Raw genomic sequence first — 27,332 nt, 5'->3', positions numbered from 1 at the left:
CCTCCTCAACCATCTATATCCTTTTCATTCTACTGGCTCCTTTCAAGCTTTTTCTGTTTTTGTATTTATTATTTGAAGGCCACAATCGGGAACTATTCTGTTCTTTAATTAACCCTGCCGCATCCAGTAGACCCTGATCATGCATTCATTCAAATATTTTATGAACACCTCATATGTGTGGCAGTCACAGTCTAAACTCTAGATCTAGGCACTGGGAGCTCAGAGATGAAAGCCGTGGCTCCCAAGATGCCTAGGGGAAACAGGGAGAATACAGCGGATCAGCACTTTGAGACAGGCTGCTTTGGGAGCAAAGGGAGGGCACATAACCCAGATGTGGAATGTCAGTGAAGGTTTCCTGGAGGACATGGCACCAGACAAAGTCTCGGTCAAGCAAAGAAGGGGACAGAAGGAACTGAAGCATATGCACTTATAACTGTATGAAAGAGTGTCTTTTTATCTCTTTACAGTCATGATATATCTTACCTCTACTAGATAATAAAGTCTTTGAGGCCAGGGACCCTTTTAAATTCTGTTGCACCCCATGGTTTCTAACAGAAAAACATACTAAACACTTTGTAAACTCAGGGTTTGATGGATGACTAAATCTTGCATCCCAAAGTAGTCAAAAATATTGTTCAGTAAGGACAAAAGTTATTTGGGGGCTTTGACATTTATTTCTCCCTTATTCTGTTAGGCATGTGAAAATGTAAATGGTGCGGTCCTTGAAGCAAAGAGAAAAGTAAATGAGGCTATGTCTGGAAGCAAATTCTCCCTGGCAGGAGCAGCAAATAAATAAAATGCAGGGAACAGAATTTGCTAAAAGGAGATAGTCACAAAAGTAACCTATAGCTCTGCAGCACTGTCACCTCTGAAGCTCACACAGCCCTCCTCCTCTCCACTCACACAGAAGGTTGGGGGACACGTTTTAGCGAATTTCTGGTTATGGAAACTGCAGCATGAGTTCGTTGGAACGAGAAAACAGCTATAACGTGAATACAAAATTTCTCTTAAATGAACATAGGTGAATTTTGTTGAGTTTATGATGCAATTCCTCTTCAACTATCTAAAGGAAGTCAAAGAGGACCTACCACCCCCAACTTGCCCAACCTTCAGGAATGGACAGTCAAATCTCTACTGCGTCCAGTCCTTGCTCAGTGAAATAGACATTCTCTCCTTCCCGCGACTGAGACCAGGACTTGACTCACTTCAGTTGGGGACCCCGCCTACCCCGCGCCCCTAGCTAAAATCAAAGATCCAGCTAAAATTGGGTTCAGATACTGGTGTAACATTAAGGACGGCTTTCGTATCCCTCTTTGTACTTCATCGTGTTCTCCAAGTTCCATTCAACCGTGTATCTTTTTACAATAAAAAATGTAAGACCCCTTTAAAATATATATATTAAAACATTGAGCGCTATTCGTAAAGCTTCTCTTTTCAAAAAACAGTATTTGGGCTAACTGCCTTACCATGTTGAACCTTTGGACCAGATGGAAGTTCAAAAAAAGTTCAAGAAAAGGAAAGTAATAAAAATTACTCAGTAGGAAGGTCTTCACTACCTAGTTAGAGCTCTGCTACAAAGCTGCTTCCACCCTTTCTCCGCGGTACCCCGCCTCCGTCCCCGCCCCTCGTGGTACAGCATAACAGCGACTCCGCCCCTCTCTATAGAGTTCCTCCAAGAGCCCCGCCTCTTCGTCTCAGTCCGCACGTGCACGCCCTGAGCGCCCGCCACAGTCTCGCGTCTATCCCAGTACCGCCCAGTCGGCCCGCCCCGCCCCTTGGGCGCACGCATGCTCGTCCGCGCCCGCGCCGGCCCTCCCCCGACAGCCCCGCCCCCCGACGCCCTCCCGCCACGCCCCTGGCGCACGCCCGCCACGCCCCCTGGCACCTTCCCCGCCCCCTAGGCGCGCGCCCTCCGCCCACCTTCCCCCCCTTTTCCCCGCCCCGGAAAGCTGGGCTCCCAGGCGCGCACTCGCCCTCCTTGCGCCACGTGCTCGGTGGAGGGCGGTGCGGGGGGGCCGAGCCGAAAAGATGTTCTTGCTGCCTCTTCCGGCTGCCGCGAGACTCGCCGTCCGACATCTGAGCGTGAAGCATTTCTGGGGACCCGGTCCAGCCGCCGCAGACATGACGAAGGTGAGAGGCCGCGGCTCGCTCCGGGGCCGCCGCGAGAGTCCTGCCCGCGGGCCACGGGGACTTTGGGGCGGGTCAAGGCCGCGTTGTTCCGGGCTTCTGAGCCGAGTTACAGACATTGGCTAGAAAGAAACGTTTCGTGTCTTTGCGGAGCTCGGCGTTGGCAGCGGGCTGCGCGGGGCTGCAGACCCCCCAGTATTCTCCAGCCGGCTAGTGCCGAGGATGCGCTCTTTCTTCTCTTGCTTGAAAGTGCTAGGACCCGAACTCTGCGCGCGAGGGAATGATAGCCGTAGCTCCCGTTTCCTGAGCTCCCACTCTGTGCCGTGCCCTTATTTCATTATTTTAGGCGCCAGGATTGTTCCCACCTTAGCTAGGAGGATGCCCAAGTTTGGTGAGGTGAAATGCCCTCTAGGATCCCAGAGTCGGCCAATCACTGGCCCCGGGTTCCACACCAAGACCTCCCTCCCCCGCTGAAATTAAAGGCCAGAAAAACACAGGCTCTCAGGGAGTAAACTGACTAGAAGCGTTTCTGGAGAAAAATGTCTCTCTAGGGAAAAGGGCTTTGCAGGGAGACCCATCTGTTCGTGAGATTAGAAGTGTCCTGCAGAAGAAGCGCCTCCTCCATCTAACTGAGCTCCAAAACATTGTGAAGAGGGTCACTATTCCGTCGTGGGGGATCTGGAAAAGGGGAACGGCTTGGCGGGAGGAGCACATGTGTGGGAGTCATGCTTGAGGACCAGAAGGACTGTGCCTGGCTAGGGGTATTCTAGGTGGGGCTTGAGCTCAGGCCTCTCCCTGAATCACAGATGGCCGAGGGACCAGAAGCTTGTTCCCTAGTCTGTTCAACACTATGGAAATAGATCCTACTCAGGTAACATCCGTTTTCTGTCTGATCAGTTCCCTACTTGGTTCCCTGGAATCCCAGACAGTGGGCAATCTAGGTAAGTTTGAACCTGGGAAGGTTACCAACCCCGAGGAAGCCTATTTTCTTTGATGGAAAGGACAGGACATGATTTGGTCTAAGTACCAGTGTGATTCTGTAGAAAGGACAGAGGACCTGAGAGAAGGCATCCGGATTCTTGACCAGTTCTGTTGCACACGGGCTAGTATGTGAAACCAGGTTTCAGTTTCCTTATCCATCAGATGCGAAGAAGACTACTTGTTCTTTCCACCTCACAGAGGTGCCCTAAGTCAGAACACATTTTTAAAGTCATAAATTGCTGTGCAAAGGCGAATAATGATTCCTAGGTTTACTTCCTTATTTCAGTTGTTTGGGGCCTGGAGCTTAAGGAGATGAAAGGATAAGCCACTAAGTGCTGGACAGAATGCTCTGGCCCGACCCTCCCGGTGAAGGTGCATCCTTTTCCTTTCTTCCAGCCTATGAGTTGGCCAGAGTACTTGTTAGTATTGGCAAGTGCAGCCATTGACTTTATTAGGATGACATCCCAGAGTATTGCAGATTTGCATTTGAAACTTGTAGGGGAGGAAAAACTTACTTCTACTCTCCAAGATTCTAGGGCTGCACCTAAGAATGAAATGGACATAAAACAGATTAACAGGAGAAAGGCATACAAGTTTTATTTCATATTTTTATGTGTACATGGGAATCTTCAAAAGGGAAATGAAGACCCGAAGAAGCCTATAGACCCGAAAGCTTATATACCTTTTTAAACAGAGACGGGGGAATTGTGGGAATGTGATAAGGCAAAGGAGCCTGGGGGCAGTAAGTTGAGAGACAGGGACTGGGAAATATATGGGGGAAACGAAGGGGGGATAAGGGTTATTTTAGTAGGTTTGTTCGGTGTTGACTCCCAGTCTATGATGATAAGAATATTCTCTTCCTGGTACAGGGAGAGAAGCTTTCTCATGGGAAATTTTATGACCAGCTTTTAGATAGGAAGGGCGGGGTGGTGGGCCGTCAGAGAGCCCTTCCTGCATCTGCTTTTTCTCAGCTGCCTGCACCTCAAAGTAATCAATATGCCAGAGTGGCATATTTTGGGGTGGCGTGTTCTGAACCCCTTCCAGATCTGACTTTGTTACAAATGGAATTGTTTTCTTAAAGCACCTTTCTGCTCTTCTTTATTTGAAAGTGAAGGAAGCCCTCTATGTTGTGAAAGCTCTTGGGAGGGACCATCAAGACCAGGACAGGTAGTAATTGCGCTCTTGCATCGGCAGGAGTTTGAAACATTTAGGCAGGATGTGAGTATAGCTGACTGCCCAGCACCTGCTGCTGTTTTGGCCTTGTTCTTCTGTCCTTGAGGGGGACACGGTTTTCTTGAAATGATTAGCTCTTTCTGGAATTTGGGAACCCTTGAGTCCCTCTCAGGGATCTACTCTAATTATATTCACCTTTTCTCTTGTTTTCAGGGCCTTGTTTTAGGAATCTATAGCAAAGAAAAAGAAGATGATGTGCCCCAGTTTACAAGCGCAGGAGAGAATTTTAATAAATTGGTGTCTGGAAAGCTGAGAGAAATCTTGAACATGTAAGTATTCATCTGTGGGTTCCAGTTTTTAAAATGCCCTGAAAGTGAAAGAGAATATCTTTTCTGTGCTTTATTATTAGTGGATGAAAATGCACAGAAGTGCACTGGCTGGGATCTTCTCAGTGGAAGTGAAAGTATGTGTCTGTGGCATGCACATTGGTACTTCAGGTTCAGTATTGGGTGGGTCCACAGTTCTGGGAAGTCAGGCTGCTTCAGCCAAATCACAAACTTATGTGAGAGGCTGACCCAGGAGGATGTGGAAAGTACCCTATTTCCTCAGCCCACCCTCCTGGCTCCAGTTTGTTTCTCCCCACCCCCTTCCCACCTTCCATCTCTCTACCTCTTTAACTCCCCTTCACTTGGGGGGAACAGCCTGGGCTGGTTCAGAATAGCCTGAGGAGGCTGTAAGCCTTGAGTTTCAAGGGCTTCTCAGATCTTAAAGGACACGCGAATCGCCTGGGGGTGTAGTTAGAATGCACATTCCAGTCCAGTAAATCTGAGTGGGGCCTGAGATTCTAACCACTCTTGATTAGCCAGGGTCTGGGGAAGGTAGGAAAACATTGGGGTTTCCAAGTCCTTCTGAGCTGTGGGCCACGTTTAACAGAAACAGAGGTGACAGCATAGGCCACTGCAACTGTATATTATTTGGATTACAGATAGCCTATTAGCATCTGATAGGTGTAGTCTAATAGTTAGAGTAATTGTCTAATTATTGAATGACAGAATTTGCATCGCCTGTCAATTTACCAGTCCTTCACCAGTAGGCAGCTCTCTCAACTGCCTTGATTAATTCATTAACCCCAAAGCTAACCTGTACGAGTACAGAACAGCCTGGCCTTCCTGACTGCGAGGTACCAGGGCATCCAGTCCTCAGGCTGTAATTGTGCGTTGCCACCTGCTTTGTTTTTAAATTGCCCGGTATCCCATCTGTAGATAAATCACAAAAAACCTCCAGGTTGAACACACTGCGGTCAAGTCAGCCACTTAGGTTGGTGTCTTGCGTCTTTTATGAGGTTTAAGATCGAGGTCAGCCTCCATCCAGTGCTCAGCTCTCCCCTACATTACCCATCCACAGCATCGCTTTCTGTAGTTGGCATTAAATCTAATCTGGAAGGTTTTGAGATAGAATTAGATGTGCTGCATCTGAGAAATCTGGCCTGAGAGAATTCTGTATTTGATAAAAACATAAGTGTAGCAAATTTGCAGAAGCATCAGAGCATACGGTAATAATGCTAAAGGTTTGTTTATGTCACTTCTCAATGGAGCAGAGCAAACTATAATTTTTAAAACAACTGTTTCTTCTTGTTGCAGATCTGGACCACCCCTGAAGGCAGGCAAAACCCGAACCTTTTATGGTCTGCATGAGGTATGAGGTGAAAATAAGGTTTATGTGGCAAACCCTGAGTTAGCACCTATATGTGCCAAGTACTGTGACTGACCAGTCGGGCAGAAAATTTTGTATCGGATTATGTGTTCGTTTTATCCCAGGATTAAGCCGCAAGTATTAGTTAACATTGTAAAGAGGCGAGTTGTTGTCAAAAAGTACTGCATCTCTTGTATTCCTCAGTCTGCAGGCTTTCTTGGTTCAGTGGCCCTGTCTTACATAGCAGAGTTATTTGCAGGATTATCCTCGCCCTCCCTTTGCAACACACAGTTATAAAATTTAACCAAGATAACAGGGCTTACAAAAATAAAGCAAGCAAACTTTGTGGAGGGTTTTGTCCCATGCAGCGCTTTAGGGGGTTGTGTGCAAGCTCCTGTGCTATTTCGTGCTGGAAGTGGATGCTTTAAAGACGTGACGCAGCTGATTTCGTGTATCTTTTGGAACAGGACTTCTCCAGCGTGGTGGTGGTTGGCCTCGGCAAAAGGACGGCCGGAGTCGACGAACAGGAAAACTGGCACGGAGGCAAGGAGAACATCAGGGCCGCTGCAGCAGGTTCTTTAACTTTTGAACTTTAATGTTGGTAAAGCTTCCTAAGGATCACTCGGTCAAATTATGTCTCCCCTCTTTCCATCACCATCCCCTCACGTTCACACAAATAACTCTCAACAGATATTCAGTTTCCCTTACCTAACATGCTTGGCTTTACTTTAGATACAGAAGGTTAGCTTGTGGAATTTTATTTTTATATTTCTTTAGCTTGTGTCTGGGGGTTTCAGGACCACTTGTTCCCTCTTGCAGTATCGGCCTTAGAGCTCTGTTTTGCCAGAAAGTCCTGGTAGGTGATTTTTTTCCTTTTTTGTAATGCAGCCCTTGTGTTGCCCAAATTTTATTTTACTTTATTATTTTTATTTATTTTTAATTTATTTTTGGCTGTGTTGGGTCTTCGTTGCTGCACACAGGCTTTCTCTAGTTGCAGCGAGCGGGGGCTACTCTTCATTGCAGTGCGCGGCCTCCTCACTGCGGTGGCATCAGTAGTTGTGGCGCTCGGGCTCAGTAGTTGTGGCTCGCGGGCTCTAGAGCGCAGGCTCAGTAGTTGTGGCGCACGGGCTTAGTTGCTCTGCGGCATGTGGGATCTTCCTGGACCAGGGCTTGAACCCGTGTCCCCTGCATTGGCAGGCAGATTCTTCACCACTGTGCGTACAGGGAAGTCCATTGCCCAAATTTTAAATCATGTGGAGTCATCATATTTACAAATCAGAGAAAATGGATGCCAAGGGCAGGATGCTTGTTTATCACTAGTTACCAAAGGTGCATGCCTATCCCAGTTTGTCACGTGGACAGTTCAAAAGTTGAGGTAGGTGCCATTGGGTCTCTTCAGAGCTGAGCGGCAGGGCAAGGCCTTCACCGCGGAGACTGTGGTTAAAGATGCTTTGAAAAACATTGCTGAGGTGGTGATAATTAGCTTGATTGATCTTTGACCCCGTGTATATCATATGTGCTTGTTAAATGTACTTTCAAAGTTCATGTTCGGAGATTATTTCATAACTTTTATTTGGGAGATTTTGCTGACCTGATCTTAATAAACGTTGTGTTAATTAATGGACTTTGCTCAGTTCCTTGGGTGTAATTTCAGTGTTATCACTTCTATGTCATTTTTAATCTGGCAAGCTCCTGGTGATTGGGACGCTTCATCAGGAAACCCTAGTGTTTCAGAAGTGATACTAGTAATAGCAGCCACTTCTTGGGGGCCCGCTTTGTGAGGTGCTAGGCTAGTCATTTTGTCCATCAGTCTGTCCTCCCACCCTCTGTGAGGTGTGTGCTCGTCCTTACTGTACAGAAGGGGAAGTGGAGGCTCAGAAAAGTCAAGTGTCAGGGCCAGGATTTGAACCCCAATCCTGATGTTGTCTCAGGACCCCACCCCAGGCCTCTGCCTTCTGCCCTCAGAGGTGTCCCTCACTGACTCTGGTTTTCTGGTTCCTCTGTCCCTGTGAAGCGGGGTGCAGACAGGTTCAGGACCTGGAGATCCCGTCTGTGGAGGTGGACCCCTGCGGAGACGCCCAGGCGGCTGCGGAAGGAGCGGTGCTTGGGCTTTATGAGTATGATGACCTGAAGCAGAAAAAGAAGGTGGCCGTGTCAGTGAAGCTCCATGGAAGGTGATGGAACAAAACCAGGACCAGGCCCATTCCCTGCGTGCTGATGGCAGGGCCTTTTGGACATGAGCTGCCTGCCTTTCAGCATTGGGCACTGCCATGCAGCTTGCCTGTGGCTCTCCCATGGCCTTAGCCATTTTAGGAGTTTGGTGACTGTGCCTCCGTTCTGCTCCTGGCTTTCGTCCTGTGCGTGTTTCCCCCCCGACTCTCTAGACCTCTCCGTGCTTGCTGGTTCCTAGGAAACCATACCTGGTTGGCTCCCTGAGGAGGGAGGGAACAAGATGACAGACGGGTCCCAGCAGGTTTTGATGCAGATCATTTCCATCTACCCAGCGCCTGCGGGCCCTGTACTAAACGCCAGAGATACGCAGGTGCAGGGATCCGGCCCTTGCCCTCGCCCTCCTGGTCTAGTGGGGAGACTCATCTTTGAGCAGATTTATTGAGCACCAGCTACCCTCCAGCCCTATTCTGTGTTCAGGAGCAGACAGTGTGAGACCCTCAGGAGACGGTGCTGGGAGGACAGCGGGGGTCCTCCCGGTGGTTGGCAGCTGTGGTGTAGTGGGTAAGAATGAGGGCCCTGCGACCAGTCAGCCGGGCTTTGAATCTGGCTCCCACTTCCTGGCTGGGTGACCTCAGTGAAGTGACTGAAGTCTCTCTGTGCCTCATTTTCCTCATTGGTTGAGTAGAGTTGTGGCTCGGATTTCATGGGGCTTCTATGGTCGCAAGACAAAACCCATCAGGGGTGTGGCACACGGTGAACCCCATAAGTGATGAGTGTTGTTCTGCCTCTCCATGCGCCGTGTTAATTCCTGTCGTGCACAAGAAGAGCCAGGGTCGTGGAGAGCTCACCCACGTCCTTTGTCTTCTGAAGCCGGCCCTGCCCTCCGGTGGGTTGGAGTTCAGGGTCCCGACCCAGGCAGGGGGAAGGCGGGAGGCCTTCAGTTCCCCGGCAGGACTGAGCAAGGGGAGCTTGCTCTGTAGTCACACTCTGGAGGAGTGTAAGACAGGCTTTTCTCTGGAAGCCTCTGCCGTCAGATTTGGGGGGTAGATTGAGGGCTCCAGAGGTCCCTCAGGCCAACAGGTGAGGTGAGGATTCTAGGTTTCCTCTAGCTCAGCTCAGTGGGGGTCGTGTTTTCCAGCACTTTATAAACCATAACAGCTGCCCCCCTGGATCAGGTCACAAAGAATAAATCCGGGTCCCTGTGTCCATCACGTTTCACTTGTCATCTTCGGCAGGAGCCCTCCTAGCTGGGCTGTGGAGAGGTCAGTGTTCTGGAGAGGCTGTCTGACGATGACCTTGTGCTTGCTTTTGCCAGTGGGGATCAGGAGGCCTGGCAAAGGGGAGTCCTCTTTGCTTCTGGGCAGAACCTGGCGCGCCACTTGATGGAGACGCCTGCCAATGAGATGACGCCAACCAGATTTGCGGAAATTATCGAGAAGAATCTCAAAAGTGCTAGTAGTAAAACAGACGTCCACATCAGGTAATTCAGGATTATGTCATAGACTCCTATGCTAGAGCCCGACGGAGCCTCAGAGATCCTAAAATCCAGCTCTCTCACCGTTCGGAGACTTAACTTGAGACTAGAGGGGTGAGGTCACCACCAGCAGCCACATACAAGTGGGCGTAAGGGCTCAGTTTGAGCTTTCTCCCCTCATATCTTGCCTTGCCTTTGAGAGTGTTGTGACTGCACACTGCACACGTGTGTGTGTTTTGTAGCAGCTCTATTGAAATATAATTCATGTAATGTACAATTCACTCATGTAAAGTATGCAATTCAGTAATTTCTAGTATATTCACAGAGTTGTGCTACCGCCACCACAGCTAATTTTAGAACATTTTCATTACCCCGTAAAAGGAACCTTGTACCCATTAACAGTCACTCCTCATTTTCCTCTCCCCCTGGCCATCAGTTCATGGACATATGGGTTGTTTATACCTTTTGGACTCTGAATAATGCTGTTGTGAGCATTTGTGTATAAGATTTTATGTGGACGTATGTTTTCCGATCTCTTGGGCATGTGCCTAGGAGTTGAATTACTGGATTGAATGATAACTCTTCCCCTTTCTGAGGAGTGTGCACATTGTATTTTGTTTTGGTGAATCCTTTCTGTCTTTTCTCTTTTTGACATAAGTGAAGAACAGAGCACGCCCTCCTTGGCATGGAATGAGAATCTCTACCTGGTAGATTCCATTAGCTAGATCAAATACTAGAACTGGTGTTCCCAGGCCGTCCTGAGGTCCATGGTCAGCAGCCAGGCTGTTAGATGTAAAAGGCTGCCCCTCTAGGCTCCCCGTCACCCTTTAAGCAAACCAAGTCTGAGTATTTGGGGATTTATGATTAAAGTAAATCCACAGATATTTGCTTTACCTAAAGAATCCTTTACTATCAAAGTTGCTTCTCAAGGGCACTTCCATTTACAAGGATTCTTCACTATTTAATTGTGAGTAGAGTTCGCATTTTTCAGGAAAACCCCTGTGGTCTAGATAGAGTGAAGAAAATGTATAATCTATAGAAAATGTAGTGTTGGAGCTTGATAAAATTTCTGGAATGGTTGCTATATATTCTGTAGCAATGTTTAGTCTCTACAAAGGTGTCTTGGTAAAGACTATTCGCTGTTTTGTTTAAGGAGACACCAGAGCTATGTTGTGTCAGCAGATTGTGGCTGTGTGGCCTCACATTATCAGTAAGGGCACCTCCTGTGTGCCTGGGAACTTAGCATACAAAGGTGGGTGGCGATGGTTCTTGTGCTTAGACAGCTGAGGACCTTGCAGGAAGGAATAAGCAGGGAAATGGCTGTGCAGGGGACGCTACAGGAGCAGAGAGCCAGGGAGGATTGTGGAAGAGTCGAAACGGCTTGCCAGCAAACGCGGTGCCTAAGCAGAGTCAGGGAGGTGGCTTAGACGTGAACAGACAGGAGAGCGGGGCAGGAGCACCTATGCAGTGGCCTTGGGAAGCTGCATGGCTTGCGGTGGAGCAAAGGGAAGTCGGCCAGAGATGAGACAGGTCAGGCGGGCGGAACGTAACCCTTAAACTGAGGCAGCTGCGTCACACGCGCTCTAGCGTAGGTGGGTGTAAATCAAAGAAATACAGACTGTACTTCCAGAAGGGCAGGACTTTAATAAAACATCAAGTACTGGGTTTGTGAATAAAAATGCCCACATTATACGGCCTCGCTTCTTTTGAAGTGTTTTTTTTTTTTTAATTGGCATACCTTCCATTTTTATAGTCTTTTCCCTCTGAAGTTGGGTGGCCCTCTCTCTACAGTGACATCCTAGATTAATAGTTTCAACCAGTGGCTAGGCAGGTGCGGGAGGAGCGTTCCTTGAATAAGGTCGTTTCTGGTCTGTCTGTAGGAGGGTAGGATTTCTCCCCTGGCCTAGTTACTGTGGCCAGAAAGCAATACAAAGCCCTTTTGGGCCTTCAGCCTAGGAGGAATAGCGATGTGGCATCTGTCTTCTGGTTGGCACTAAGGACTATTCCCATTAAATTACCCCCATTGATCCCGTGTTTATTAAGTAATAACTAGTTTTCCCACTTCAATCAGACATCTCAAACTGTGAGAAATAGTGTGACAACATTAAAAAGATTGAATTCCAGCAATTCTGTAAAAGCAAAGAAATAGGTAGTTTAGTCTAATCAATGGAGTGTAGTTTTGTTGGTTCTTTGTTTGTTGATTGGTTGTTTGGTTGTTGCTTTGTCTTTTTCAGAAGTGCCAAAAATAAATCAGTGGACTCCTCAGCTATCTTTAAGTACCCTTTATGGTCTCAGAGCCTTGCTAATTTCATCTTTAAATTAAAACTTTAGAAATATGTGAGTGGGTTGGGAAAAAAAATCAAGTAATAATTGTTTATTGACTATGCACTATTAGCTGACATTGTATTGCATACCATACATGAATTCTCTTAGTAATTCTATAGCTAATTTTTTGATGGAGGTGTCATTGATCTCATTTTATAGATGAGGAAACAGACTCAGAATCAAGTGATTCACCCAAGAATATACAGAAAGCAGATAGGAGGTGATAATTGAAGCATTAACGTGTCTATATTAAGAGCTTGTATGTTATACTTTTTTACACACGGATGAGTTATTCTAAGTTATTGAAATGGAGATAGCAACATGTATTTACTTTTTCCCTTTTCTGCCCTATAGACCCAAGCCTTGGATTGAGGAACAGGAAATGGGATCATTCCTCAGTGTGGCCAAAGGGTCCGAAGAGCCTCCAGTCTTCCTGGAAATTCACTACAAAGGCAGCCCCAATGCAAGTGAACCTCCCTTGGTGTTTGTTGGGAAGGGGATTACCTTTGACAGGTACTTCTTTACTGCATCCATGGTTTGTATTTTGGTGAATGCTTTGTATGCCGTTGTATTATTTGGTGTGTAATTTGGTTCAGAAGCATGGTGTTTGGTCAGATCTTATGTGTAACTTTAAATATATTAGGCTGCCACTTATACAACGCCTACTGTGTGTCAGAAGCTCTACTAGGCATTTTACATATATTAGCCCTGATCTTATGCCTAGGAGCTAGGCGTTGCAGACATTCTTCAGGTAAGGAAACCATGACTCAGGTTAAATAATTTGTTCAAAGCCCCATAACTAATAGAATCGGAAGTCAAACTCAGCTGTGTGTTTAAAATGTCTTAAAATATTTCCATCATACACTTTGATTCTCCTGTATGGATATTAAGGATTTCCAAGTAGGTAATGGTGAGGCAGCTTTCCAAGTATATCATGCTGTCTTCCCTTTGCTTACTTGAGATTACTTTTTTTGCTGACCAGTCTAGCTTTCATTAATCTCCTTAAACCATAAGTGTTCCTTAGAATTGGAAGCTCTCTCTGGTTATTTCAACCAGGGAGAAGCTGAGTTGGAAAAGATGATCTGAGTCAGTATTTCCCATGGAAAGCATTTGCTACTGAATACTAGTTTCTGGGTTGCTAATTAAATGTGAGACTTGAAAAGGATTACTTGATCAAAAAACTAGGTTAGATAAAACAAATTGTTTTTTATTTTGTTTGAACTACAGGACTTCTTGGGGGTACAAAATACAGCATTTTCTAAATTTCCTTTTTTTTTTTATTGAAATATAAATATAGTTGACATCTTAATTTCCTTTTGAAGGGAATGTTTATCTTAGGAAATCATGGTCCATAGAAACTGCTTTGGAAAATGCTGCTAGAGATTCCATAAAATCTTGATGTCCCTTAGTATGTTTTTACACCCATTCAGGAACTCCATCTGAAACGTGAATGAATCCCACCCTTACAGGAGTGTTTCTAGGCACTGTGATGCCTCTGTCCTGGGCTGATCTGGCCTCCAGGCTGGTCTTCCTTGTACTAGCAGATTGTAATGCCTCCTGTGTTTTCCATCCACTGGTTCACGTTCTCTCCTTTAAAGCATTGGTCTCCAAACGATCTTCGTTATGTAGCCCATCAGTAAAAGATTCGAGCTCATACCACTCAAAATACGCATATTTATTTATGTCACATTCATATACTGTTGTATTAAAGTGTGTATTATAAAACACTATAGCAGGGAATTCCCTGGCGGTCCAGTGGTTAGGACTCGGCACTTTCACTGCTGGGGCCTGGGTTCGACGCCCGGTTGGGGAACCAAGATTCCATAAGCCGCGTGATGCAACCAAAAAAATAAAAAAATAAAATAAAAATAAATAGAACACTACAGCAGATAAAAATTAGAGAATGAAAGTTGTTTTTAAACGTCTTGCTGATTGTGATGGTTTTATACTATCATGGGCTAATGTCTTAATTGAAACATTTATGCTAAGGGTGAAGTTTATTGTTCATTTAAACCTGTACTTGACTTTTTTGCTATGGGAATATTAAGCAAGGAGGCCTGACCTAGTCTTCTCGGTTTAGAGAAGGCTTTCTAGAAGGAGTGACAGTTTTCGCTTAAGATGTGAAGGATAAGGGAGTTAGTTCTGCGGGGTGTAGGGCAGGGAAAGAGCCGGGTGAAGGCTGTGGGTAGGAAGGAAGAGGGGAAATTCCTGGTACTGAAAGAATGCCAGAGTGGCCTTGACAGAACGTGACTGGGGGAAGGGACGAGGCACAGCCGGAGAGATAGGCAGAAGCTGGGTTGTTCTGGGCCCGGTTAGATGTTGGACTTTGAACAGTTGGAAGTAACTGAAGGGTGTCTAGCAGAGGGAAAGAATGACGTGAGAGTTACACATACAGTGAAGTCCACCCATTACATGTTCAGTTCAGTGAGCTTACCAACCGTGTGCGCCCATGCAGCAAAACACCTCTGCCATGAAAACAGAACATTTCCCTGACACCCCAAAAGCTCCCTTGGGGAATTTTGGGGGATGCTCTTTTGCAGTCATCCTCTTCCCTACCCCACCTCAGACAGCCAGTCATCTTTCTGTTATTGTAGATTAGTTTTGCCTCTTCCAGAAATTCACTTACGTGGAATTTTTTATGCCTGGCCTCTTTCCCAGCATATTATCTTTGAGATTTAACCATGTTGTGGTCATATCAGTAATCTGTTCCTTTATATCACTGAGTCATATTCCGTTGTATGGACATACCAAAATTTGTTTATCCAGTCATTGCTGAGGGAAATTTGGGTTGTTCCAGTTTTGAGTTATTAGTAATAAAGCCGGCATCATCTAGAAGCCTTTGTGTGCATATATGTTTATCTTTCTCTTAGTTAAATACCTAGGAATGGAGAGTTGAGTTGTGTAATAACTGCATGTTTAACTTCATAAGAAACTACCAAAGTTTTCCAAGGTTCTTATACCATTTTGCATTCCCACCACCAGTGTACAAGGTTCTAGTTATTCTCCATCCTCCCCAGCATTTTATGGTGTCCGTCTTTCTAGTTCTAGCCACTCAGGGAGTGTGTAGCGGTATTTCTTTGAGGTTTACTTTGCATTTCTCTGACTAATGATGTTTTAGCATTTTTTATGTGCTTATTAGCCATTGGTACATCTTCTTTCGTGACGTGTCTGTTCAGATCTTTTGCCCTTTGTTATAGGAGTGTTTGTCTTACTGAGTTATAAGTTTTTTAAAAATATATTCTAGATACAAGTCCTTTTTTTCAGACAAATGTGTTGAAAAAAATTTTTTTTCCACTGTGAGGCTTGCCTTTTCATTTTTTGAAGTGGTGCCTTTCGAAGAGCAGTTTTTAATTTTAATGAGGTATAATTATAAGTTTTTAATTTTATAGTTCGTACTTTTTTTGCCCTGTTTAAGAAATTATTGCCTATGCCAAGTCTGTGTTTTCTTTGATAAGTCTATGGTTTTAGCTTTTAAGGCTATGATCCATTTTGAATTTTTGTATATGCTTATAAAAAGCATTGAGGTTCTTTTGTTTGTCTTGTTTTGTTTTTTTCATCTATTTGTAAAAGTTTGGTAGCTGTGTGGGTAATGAAGTGAAGGGGTAAGACTGCTATAGGGACACCTGAATATATATAGGAGCCAGGCAAACATCTGAATGACTGACGGTGGTAGCCTCAACTTGGATGGACACAGGAGAAAAGAAATGGATGGATTGGAGGGGAATCTAAAAGGTGAGCAGAGATAACTGCTGACCTTTGACTGGTGGTTATTTAGAACGATAGTCCTATACACAGAGTGGAACCCCCTGAGCAGAAGTGGCCTAGAAGTAGATAGAAGGACAACCTCACGCACCAGCTTGCTCTCCTTGCCCCCATGGGGTTATGTCTGGACTTCTTGGCCCAGGAGTGTACTTCTTTTCTTATTCTGAGCCAGTGGATAATCTTTAGGTGTAAATGACAACCATCTAAATATCAAGTGCAGTGCTTCCCTGGTGGCGCAGTGGTTAAGAATCCACCTGCCAATGCAGGGGACATGGGTGCAAGCCCTGGTCCGGGAAGATCCCACATGCCGCGGAGCAACTGAGCCCATGCGTCACAGCTACTGAGCCTGCGCTCTAGAGCCCGCGAGCCACAACTACTGAGCCCACGTGCCACAACTACTGAAACCCACACTCCTAGAGCCCGTGCTTCGCAACAAGAGAAGACACTGCAATGAGAAGCCCGCGCACCACAATGAAGAGTAGCCCCCGCTCACCGCAACTAGAGAAAGCCCGTGCACAGCAACAAAGACTCAGTGCAGCCAAAAATAAATAAATAAATAAATGAAAAAAAAATAGATTTAAATATCAAGTGCTTTGGAGGTGAATGAGAATTAGGATCTGATTTCTAAGGTGAGCAGATGTCAGAGCAAGGAGTTGACTCTCTCACCAAGGCAAGTCAGTAGCAGAATCCAGTTAGAACTCAGAGTAGAAACCCCTGGCTCATTGCCCAGCCTGCAGAGCCAGTGGCTCTGGATTCTTATAAACCAGAAGCAGAAAAGTCACTAGTTAGTTCAAGAAGTCTGGGGCAGTGGCTTGGGTTTCTTGGTAATTGAAACCTTTCTCAGCTCTTGTGTTTGGGCACTGTCTTGAGGCTTCGGGCTAGCATCTTCCTCATGCCTGGGTTGTATTTTGCCGTCTGCAGGATCTAGCACACCTTGGGGGTGTCAGAACGAGTTCTCTCCTGTCTTCCTAGGAGTTGAAAGGGGTCCTCCTGGTCTTCTGTGAGCTTGTCAGCTTTCCCCCAACAGCTTGTGACCTTCAGTTTCAACAAGTTGATCAATTCATAAAATTTGCTGAAAAGACAAATCTACATGGGTGTCAGGAGTTCAGATGGGGTTTGAGCAGTGTTGACTGCATGATGTAGTAATGTTTCCAGTGGCACTGCTTAAATTTCATTCATACAGAAATAAAATGAGCTAACATACCCGCCTGTATTTCTGGAATTATTTTGTGTCTTTTATAAAAACCACAATATTATCTTTTTAAATGCTGAAATCATTGATTCCCAATTTGGAAATTTCTTGGTGTTTGTATGTGGTAGTTTACCCTCAGCTTACACGTTCTTTTTAGGGAAACGGTTCTGGCCCCCTTCTTTGCTATTAACATGGTACATTGTCCTTTTCCCCCCAGTGGTGGCATCTCCATCAAGGCGGCTGCAAACATGGACCTCATGAGGGCTGACATGGGAGGAGCCGCCACTATCTGTTCAGCCATCGTGTCTGCTGCCAAGCTCAACCTGCCCATCAACATCGTAGGTGCGCGGGAGAGGGAGGGTGTCTTGGAGAGCTTCTGGAATCCTGTCAAATGGTAGAAGGAGACAACAAACATGGTTTTCTCTAATCTGAAAAGATCAAGAAATGGTTTTTAAACAGGTTTTCATCAAGTGGAAGATGTTTGTTTAGCTGAGATAGGTGTTATCTTGTCTGAACTGGCAGAGTTAAATGTATTCTGCGTTGTGGGCTGTAATTAGAATTGATTTGTTTTACTTCTGCAAAAAAGTGGTTAGCAGTCAGGGACACATAATGTCAAGTTTGCGGTTTACTCCAATGGAAAATGCTCAGTCAGTAGTCAGAGTAGCGATTACCTCATAGGGTTGTGGCTGATTAAGTGCCCCGACATGCAGAAAATGCCTGGGACAGAAAAAGTGCTCAGTACGCAGGCGATTTTTGTAGTGCAGGATGCCAGACACAATGCTGGGGGTTTGCCATGTGTTAGATGGGGAGCTGGGAGCAGGGACTGAGGTCGAATGACTTGCCCAGTGTCACCTCCACTGCATGGGAAAGTAGGACTGCAGTCCAGGTCTGTCTGACATGCCCCCTCCCTCTCCTCCTCCATTTTTGCTGAACTATTTGAAAGTGAGTCTCAGACATCATGACACGTCACCCCTGATTACTTCTGCTGGTGTCTCCTAAGAACAAGGACATTCTGTGTAATGACAATACCATTATCATTTCCAGGGATTGATACAGTAACCAAATTCAAACTGCCCAGTTGTCAAAAAAATGTTTGTTTTATATGTGTGTCTATACACACACGCATTTATTTATTTCTATTTGTTTTTGAAATCTTGGAGCCACTCAAGGATCACCCCTTGCGTGTGGTCACCATGGCTCTTTAGTTTTCTTTAATCTAGAACCTATTCCTGCCCCCCTTTGTTTTCTTTCGTGACACTGGCAGTTTTTAAAGGTTCAAGGTCATCTTGCGATGTTCTACAGTTCGGATTTATTTGGTTATTTCTTCACAATAGAATCAGGTTAGACTTCTTTGGAGAGAATGACGTGTATTTCCTGTTGCTGGTGCACGTAATGTCACCTGGGTCACTGGTGATGCTAAACTCCATCACTTGGTCGAAGTGGTGTCTGTGACTGGCATCTGTTGAGGGCCCGCTGATGACCTAGGTCCCATGGGTGGCGTATTTGGACCTAGCACACTCCATGTTCCTTCATATATTCTTTTTTTGACAGGTTTGGCCCCTCTTTGTGAAAATATGCCCAGCGGGAAGGCCAACAAGCCTGGGGATGTTGTTAGAGCCAAGAACGGGAAGACCATACAGGTTTGTAGGTGGAAGACACAGCCTCCGAGTTCTGCTCTTTCTGAAGGACTCCCAGCATAGCCACATAAACACACCTTGAACGGGTGCAGAGCACTGGCTCTATGTAGGGAAGGGCAGTGCCTTTATTATGAGTAGCTTTTCATGCCGTCAAAAGTATTTCTTCATGGGAACTTTAAGATTATTTTTCCTATCTTACTATTCCTCCTTCCTGAATGCTGTACACACAAATTACCATGAATTTGCAGCCAACCCTGCAGAACAGGGCAAAGCAGTAAAATTGCAGGCTGTTTTCTGGATACACCTTTGACGTGATAACATTTTCCATTTAGCAACTCATTCGAGTGGAAAACGCATTCTGCATCATTGCTGCATCTGGGGATGTGGCAGCAGGTCGTCCGCTGGGCACGTGTATGCATGTACACACACACTGCCCATAACGACTGAGCCTCTATTTAAAAGAAAAGGATATAATATATATGAAGTTGCTGAAGTTGCAAGAGTTCTCCGGTCTGGAGATCCAGGCTGCTGCTTCGGTGTATCTTTCTTAAACTCTTTAGCCTTTTTGTTTTCAGAAATCTTGATATTTTTTCCCCTTCCTGTTATAAACTTAATGGTAAAGTGAACCAGACACTTCTCTTTTATTTCAGCCTCCAAAGTCATCAGCATTTGGTTATCAGCTCTGATACGGGGATTATTAAATTACATTTGCTCTTCAGAGTAAATATACTATTCCTGTTCTAATGGTAGTATGTTTTTGATACTCGATGACAAACATCACACCAGTGTTTTCTTTTAAATTGAACATAGCTGTGAGTGTCTAAATTTTATAGTCATTATTTATATCATCTTACCCTTTTTTTTTTCTTTTGACCTTCCTCTTTGCAGGTGGATAACACTGATGCTGAGGGGAGACTCATCCTGGCCGATGCGCTCTGCTACGCGCACACTTTTAACCCAAAGGTCATCATCAATGCCGCCACCCTGACAGGTCAGACAACGTGCTTTTCCTGCTTTTGTTTGAAGAAAGTCTCATTTGTTGGCATCGGGTGCACACATTGTACTCAGGGCACTATTTTGCTGAAATCTGGCTCGCTCCATTTGCATTCAAAGATCTTTCACCAAAGGAATTGTTCTGCAGTTGTAAACTGCTTTGAATATTAGCCTTGTTGTTTTGAAACATCCCAGGCTGTACCTTTAAATAAAGAAACAACAAGTGGGTCAGGTCAGCCCATCCACAGCGACGACGTCTATAAATGATACTAAGCGATGTTTTCTGTTACAATTGCTGTTTGATACAGGTCTGAAAAGATTAGTGATAAATCCCAAAATCAGTAGTTATTTTTGTTAATCATAATGCATCTAATGCCCCCTGAGTGCTTTCTGAACTTTTGTACTTGAGGTTGGACAGAAATAAAAACACTGGGGATGGAGGTGGCAAGATCCTCATGTAGCGGAGGCGGGGCCGTGTACTGTGTTGTGTGAAGCTTGTTGGCTTTAAGGCCAGCCCAGGGGTGGCTCCCAGCTGCGCTACTTACTAGTCCACCAGCCTGGGGCTGATTCCCTGACACCCCCGAGCGTCAGTACCTGGGGACAAGTCTGTTTGTCTCGCAGAGTTGTGAAGACTGGAGGGAGTTTCTGGAAAGCCTCTTTAATGCAGCGCCCGCACGCGGCAGGCAGCACCACCAGCTCTGTGGAGTAGGAGTAAATGCCTAAAGGGACGACAGTGGGCATTGCCTTATTGCAGAAACCCAGTGTTCATAATCTTCTATCCAACAGTTCTCTTTTTAGGGATTCATTCTGTCTCCACCTTTTTTAAGATTACAATTCAGATCATTTTTTATCCTTTGGTTTTAATTCTTCCCCTGGTCACGTGAGCCTTTACTTTAAGAGAAATCAGTTCATGTTTCTTTTTTATGTGTTTCTAACAATAGTCCACAGATTTATATGCTACGAATCCTTTTTTCAAGCTGGCATTATAGTATTTTTATGGTCTTTTGTCTCCCTTTTCAGTTCAGCAAACATTTTAAGCTGAACAACAGAGGTTCTGGGGCTGGTGTTTGAGGGGCAGTGCTGAGGTGGGTGATAGTACACCCTTTCTGTAAATGAGGAATCACAGCCCTCCACCCCCTATTTTTTTCCCAAGCCTGAGGGTGTGAGAAGGTGGGAAAGATGGTTCCAAGTAACTAAGGGCAACCGGATGGGTGAGCCTTCAGGTCACCCCAGCCGTTGTCCTTGCTGAAGGCTGTTGACGGCTATTTTAGTTCCCCAAATAACTTACTGAGCCCCTTCTTGAGTTCCAGGAGCTGGGATTCAAAGGGGGAGGTTGAGAAACAGTTTCCAACCCCAAGTTCATAGCAGGAGGAGGAATATAGTCTTTAGAAGGAGAAAATAATTTGTCCTGCCTCTTTTTTTTTTTTTAATTTATTTATTTATTTTTGGCTGTGTTGGGTCTTCGTTGCTGCACACAGGCTTTCTCTAGTTGCGGCGAGCGGGGGCTACTCTTCATTGCAGCGCACAGGCTTCTCATTGTGGTGGCTTCTCTTGTTGCGGAGCACGGGCTCTAGGCGCACGGGCTTCAGAAGTTGTGGCACGTGGGCTCAGTAGTTGTGGCTCACGGGCTCTAGGGCGCAGGCTCAGTAGCTGTGGCGCACAGGCTTAGTTGCTCTGCGGCATGTGGGGTCTTCCTGGACCAGGGCTCAAACCCGTGTCCTCTGCATTGGCAGGCGGATTCTTAACCACTGCGACACCAGGGCAGTCCCCTGTCCTGCCTCTTAATAGCATGTGACTTTGACAGTGTCTCAGTTGTCTCGTCTGTAAAAGGGGTATAATAGCACGTCATTGGCAGGAGGGGTGCCTGTGAAAATTAAATAAGGTGATACAGGTTGTTGTGCCTGGTAGACACCGGACTGATGTTACTGACCTTTAAAGGGTAGGCCTGTAGCAGACTGTAGGAGCAGCGGCTGCTCAGGGGGTGCCATTCAGTCATGGTACCTCTTATTTTCTTAATGCCTGTGATTTAGGATGGAACGAGAGTGGTGACATCAGCACCTTCCTTGGAGCTCTGATGTTCCTTCCATACTCTGAGAAATTCTGGTAACACTGATGGGTTAGCACCTCAATATACAGCTTCAAAAGTGCCTTGTAAAAGAAAATGGAAGGTATACCCCCGATAATGGTAATTCTGATATTGGTGGTGGTACTGGTTCTGTAATTATGTAGAAAATAGATGATTTTCTGAAGTATGTAATAAAATCATCTCTAGAGCCATGATCCCTGTTGGATCACATTAAATATTCATGTCTCCCATTTTCTCTTCCTTTAAGAGAGGATATCACATCACATTCTTGTTTGCAGTCAGTGCTCATCTTTCCTTTGAGAAATTCAAACACTGATGCAAGACTCTTACAGGGCTGATAGGAGGGTTTTGAGGACAAGTGAATAAGTATGGAAAAAGCCACTAACTTGAAAAGTAAAGCATTAATGAGTGTGTATCCCCGCAATCATATAGACAGACCATAGGCAGTGAGTAACCAGCAACCATTGTAGTATCTGGGATATAGGGGATGCCACGAATGATTGTTGACACAGTCGGCCTGTGTTTAATTCCTGCAGATGGCTGGGGATACAGAGGTGGGTCGGGACAGAGGTGAGGCCTGCGTCCCACGGGGCGCGGCAGTCAGCAGATCCTCACACTGACCAGCACAGCGGAGCCGGGTTAAAAGGAGTCCATGAGAGCCTGTGCATCTGGGGATTTGACAGGTCTGAGATGTCAGACATCTTGTCTGAGAAGTGCTGCTTGAGCTGGGATCTGAAGGAGGAGGCGTTAGCGGGGGGAGGAGGGGAGAGCGAAGGCCCCTCTCGAGGTGGGTGTGTGTGGGCAGCGGTGAATGGGACCGAGAGGAGCAGAGCGTGGCTGGGTGAGGACTTTGGGGACCCGTGTGCTGATAGGCACCAGTCCCCCGCTGGCCTTGGCGTGTTGCGGGATTTAGTCTGGAGCCAAGTGCAGCAGGAAGCTAAGAGCGGAGACTGTGAGATCACATTTGCCCTGTGAAAGGGTCCCTGGCCGGCAGCGTGCTGAGTGCAAGGGAGAAGGGCCGAGGAGACGCCGCAGTCCAGGTGGGCTGGTGAACGGCGTTCGGTGGTTGTCTCCGGCAGATGTGTAAGTGTGTGTGTTAAGGACGAGTGTCTGCGTTTAGCTTCAGAATGATGTGTCAGGTCTGAGAGTATAGGTGAAACAAGTTTGCCCGTGACTTGATAATTGTTTGTGGTGGTTAATGGATGCTTACTTGTATGTCCATTACATTATTCTCTTTGCTTTGTGTACATTTGAAGTTTTTGACAATAAGGTTTTTTTGTTTGTTTTTTTAAAGTATTACCATAGTCCAGTGGTAGATGATGGTGGTAGCGGTCATGGTGAAGGGAAGTGAATCGGTTTGAGATGTAATTGGGAGGTAGAGTAACAAAACCCCAAGGGACAAGGACCCAAACAGAGTTGCCCAAATGTCATGTGGAATCACAGGTTTTTACATATGGGTCACCGTTAGGTTTACACTACACTGTAGTCTGTTATGTGTGCAGTAGCATTATGTCTAAAAACACAGTGTACATACCTTAATTTAAAAATATTTTATTGCTGAAAAATGCTAATTAACCATCATTTAAGCCCTCTGCGAGTCACAGTAGAAACATCAAAGAACACTGATCACAGATCACCATAACAAATAATGAAAAAGTATCAAACATTGTAAGAATTACCAAAATGTGACACAGAGACAGGAAGTGACCAAATGCTGTTGGAAAAATGGCTCTGATAGGCTTACTTGACACAGGGTTGCCACAAACCTTCAATTTGTGAAAAATGCAATATCTGCAAAATGCAGTAAAGCAAAGTGTAATAAAATGAGGTATGCCCGTACCTCTACCCAGTGGACTTTTAAAGTCATTAAGGATACTTTTAACGAATTTGTTTATAAAAGAATAAACGTTTAAAGCATAAGAGGAAGAACACATATTGGACATGTACAGTATAGTCTTAATTGTGTTTTTTTTTTAAGTTTAGAAGAAATCTGGAAAGAAATATTAAAAATATGTAGTGGTTATCCCTGGGATGAGATTATTGGTGATATTTGATGTTTGCTTTTTTTTTCATTTTCCTTAATAATTGAAGGTGAATTCTAGCTATATATACAGCAAGGATTTCCCAACATCATCTATTTTCTAAAATGAGGGAGACATTAAAATAGGGTTAAAGGCTAAAGTTTTGGTCTGCACAGCGGCAGAGAAACCTGTCTCGCCGGAAGAGAGCGAACGCTGACCTGAAGGGCTGTGTCTTGCAGGTGCCATGGACATAGCTTTGGGGTCTGGTGCCACCGGGGTCTTTACCAATTCTTCCTGGCTGTGGAACAAACTATTTGAGGTAAGAATAACACATACCGACCTAGAATATGGAGATGATTTAATTACTCTAGCCTTAGAATGCTATATTTCTTAATTAAAGTGATATTTATGTTGTAGATTTGCCTTTGAAATGAAAATTCAATAAACTCGATTCAGTGTGGTTTTCTATAAATGTTCCAAAATGTTCCAAAATTATGGGTATGATACCATATTCCTCCTGTCCTCCAGTAGCTTCAGAATGAAGTGAAAATAACTTGAAAATATCCCTAATGTAGAAAAGGTTACAAGGACGGCTTTGTAGAAGAAGGAATGGCCTTTTAAGGAATACGGGTCATGAGTCAAGTCGGGGAGCATGTCGATAGGGCTCACCCGCGTCCCTTGTCCCTTCGCGGGTGGTGAGAAGGACAACTTCTGCAGCTGTGCTCTTTGTGTCCTCCCAGCCCTTTCACAGCAGCCTCCTCCAGACAGCAGTTTCCCGTCACCACCACCCGCCCCCCGCTCTCACCGCCATCAGCTTTCCCCAGCGACACTGCTCTGTTAGCCTCCTTTAGCTTGTCCAGAGGCAGTGTGTACCTCTGGCGTCTTGGTGACACCCTGCTCTTGGCTTCCGCGATAATCTTTTCTTCTGGTTTCCTTCCTCGCTGACTTCTGTTTCAGCCTCCTTGGCCAGCTTTTTCCTTTGTCTGCCCCTTTGGTTGCCTTCAGTCCCGGGCCACATGTTCTTACTCTGCATGGTCCTCACCGGAAGGCCCATCTAGTCCCCTGGCTGCAGCTGGCACCTCTCTGCTGAGCTCCTGTCTCTCCTGAAGCCCAGACCCTGTGCATCCCGCTTAGCTATGAAACAGCTCCATCTGGCACCTCATTCTTTCAACAAGTAATTAATGGGAGCTTACTATGTGCCAGCAGAAACAAATACAAAATGTCCCTGAATACATTCTTGATGTGGTTTAAGGTCCTAAACTGCCCTTCCACCCTAAACTGCTTCCCTTTCACCTCTTGTCATCTCACCATTTGTGAAGCCCCCTTCTACCGTCCCCAGCCTCAGGGAGAAGCTCAGCCCCCTTGTCTCCTTTCAGGTAGGCTGTGGGGCCTCTCTTCTGTGCCAGGCACCCAGTGTCCAGTGTCCCTCGCTATCGTCCACAATGTCGTTGTTGGTTTTGATTTTTTTTTAATTTAATTTTCTTTAAAAAATTAAAGTTATATGTATGTAAACATTGAAATAACAGTCAGCAGTCTATACAGCCTACAGCCTCTTTTCCTGGAGGCAGTTACTTTCAACCCTTGGTGGGTTCATCTGATAACTACTCAAGTCTCAAAACAACAGCTTACATTGCTGCTCCCTGACTTTTCACTTTTGGCTCTTACCTTTGACCACAGTGTATTAAGACAACCTTTATCCATTTCTCCTACTAGCCTGTGGGCCCTTTGATGGCTCAGTTATTAAGTATCTTTATATCCCCAACACCTCTTGGTGCTCAGCAGTTCAGTAGATGATGGATGGATGGATGAATGAATGTGTAAATGATTACATGAATTAATGAGGTCACCTTATCTTAGGAGATCTGGCCTAATCAAACCAGCAAAGCCTGTCTGTGCTACAGGTTACCAGCTTATTCATTTAAACTGAGACCCATAATATTAGTTTGATGATTTTAGCAAATGCCCTACAAATTTGTGGGACTGTTTTACAACATTCCTGGCTCCTTTTATAATTCTTAAGTAAACCTTTTAACTAACTGAAATAATTCTGGAATCTGTTGTATTGCATCATGTTTTAGAGTAACAGGTCAGAACCTGCTTCATCTACTCTGCCAACTAGCATACCTATTTGTTCTCTAGGCCAGCATTGAAACGGGAGACCGTGTCTGGAGGATGCCTCTCTTTGAACATTACACAAGACAGGTTGTAGATTGCCAACTTGCTGATGTTAATAACATTGGAAAATATAGGTATGTAAAGTAAGCTATAAAAGTACATTTTACAGTCATCATTGGTTGCCAGAATGACCATTTTCAGTTTAATCCCCTTTCACAAAAGGTTTAGCTGTCCAATTTTCTTTTGATGTAGTGCTTGTAAGCACTCATTTCTGTCTTTTATTTTCAAGGTATTTCCCAACTGGTTCTCAAAATTTTTCATGTTTTCAAATCTAAAGGTCATTTTAAGCAAATGGTAAGGGAATGAGATGCACAAAATGGTCATTACCATAGGAAAAAGAATTTATCCTTTATGCTTAAAGCTATGTCTGAAAATCTTGAAAGTGATTTCTGGGTTAACATCTTAAGAGGTCTCATTAGCTTGACTTTTCTCTCTGGTCATAGAAGCCACTTAGCAAGAATGGAGGATCTTAATAGAACGTTCAGTGCACATTTACATGGGGTTAAATGTTGATTGTTGTCTTCCTCTTCAGATCTGCAGGAGCATGTACGGCTGCAGCGTTTCTGAAAGAATTCGTGACTCATCCTAAGTGGGCGCATTTAGACATAGCAGGTGTGATGACCAACAAAGATGAGGTTCCTTATCTGCGCAAAGGCATGGCTGGGAGGCCCACAAGGACCCTGATTGAGTTCCTGCTTCGGTTCAGTCAAGACAGTGCTTAGTTCAGATGCTCTAAAATGCCTTCATTCTGTCTTAAACAGGCAGTAGAGCTTCAGAATACTTTTGAATGAATAGCTTAAAATCTTTTAAGGGAAACAAAGGATGGTATTTAAAAACATAGAACAAAATGAAATTTGTATGCCTTGATTTGTTTTTCATTTTATGCAGAGATTTATAAAGGTAAAGCTAATATCTTGCTTGGCAAAGATTTTTAAGATACTCTCTCTTAAATGAATAATGATGATTTTTTAAAAGCTACCTAATCACTTTTCAGAGTATATGTTTGTAATTGAGGAGCAAAATTGTATTTCAGATTTGTGATGCCGGGAATATGAACAAACTAAAAGTTGCTATGCAGTTGTCAGAAACAATAAATCCAACTTCTTGTGCTCCCTGGTGTGGCTCTGATTTACTTATATATTATTCTAAACCCAGTGATGCTATAACTTGTCTCTTCTGGCTGTGTTATATGAACTAAGTAATTAAGTTGGATTTCAATGTTCATAATCACTTTGGGGCACTCAGTGATGAGCTTATGAGTTTGTGAGGCAGTACTATTAACCCCACGTTACAGGTGAGGAAAATGAGGCACCAAGAGAGGGTTAGTAACATGCCAACGATGTCACCAAGCTAATAAGTGGGAGAGCAGAAAGCAGTAGAGCTTTCTTTTTTTTTTTTTTAATTTATTTATTTTATTTTTGGCTGTGTTGGGTCTTTGTTGCTGCACGTGGGCTTTCTTTAGTTGCGGTGAGCAGGGGCTTCTCAGTGCGGAGGCTTCTCTTGTTGCAGAGCACTGGCTCTA

General features: G+C 45.0%; 1 protein-coding gene across 1 annotated transcript; it reads left to right on the top strand.

Moving 5' to 3' along the window:
* Nucleotides 1–1,929: 1,929 nt before the first annotated feature.
* Nucleotides 1,930–26,920, top strand: LAP3 (leucine aminopeptidase 3). Its single transcript, XM_082462628.1, has 13 exons — nucleotides 1,930–2,130; nucleotides 4,495–4,610; nucleotides 5,922–5,976; nucleotides 6,441–6,546; nucleotides 7,988–8,147; nucleotides 9,461–9,625; nucleotides 12,299–12,457; nucleotides 17,116–17,240; nucleotides 18,450–18,538; nucleotides 19,424–19,526; nucleotides 23,875–23,954; nucleotides 25,775–25,884; nucleotides 26,343–26,920. Exons 1-13 carry the CDS (start codon nucleotides 2,029–2,031, stop codon nucleotides 26,530–26,532), a joined length of 1,560 nt encoding a protein of 519 aa, XP_082318754.1. The 5' UTR covers nucleotides 1,930–2,028; the 3' UTR covers nucleotides 26,533–26,920.
* The last annotated feature ends 412 nt before the right edge of the window (nucleotides 26,921–27,332 follow it).

Source organism: Balaenoptera physalus (assembly GCF_965194825.1).
Source record: "Balaenoptera physalus genome assembly, chromosome: 5".
Classification (NCBI taxonomy): Eukaryota; Metazoa; Chordata; class Mammalia; order Artiodactyla; family Balaenopteridae; genus Balaenoptera; species Balaenoptera physalus.
The sequence above is the reverse complement of the archived record's forward strand: the minus strand, read 5'-3'. Positions and strand labels throughout refer to the sequence as shown.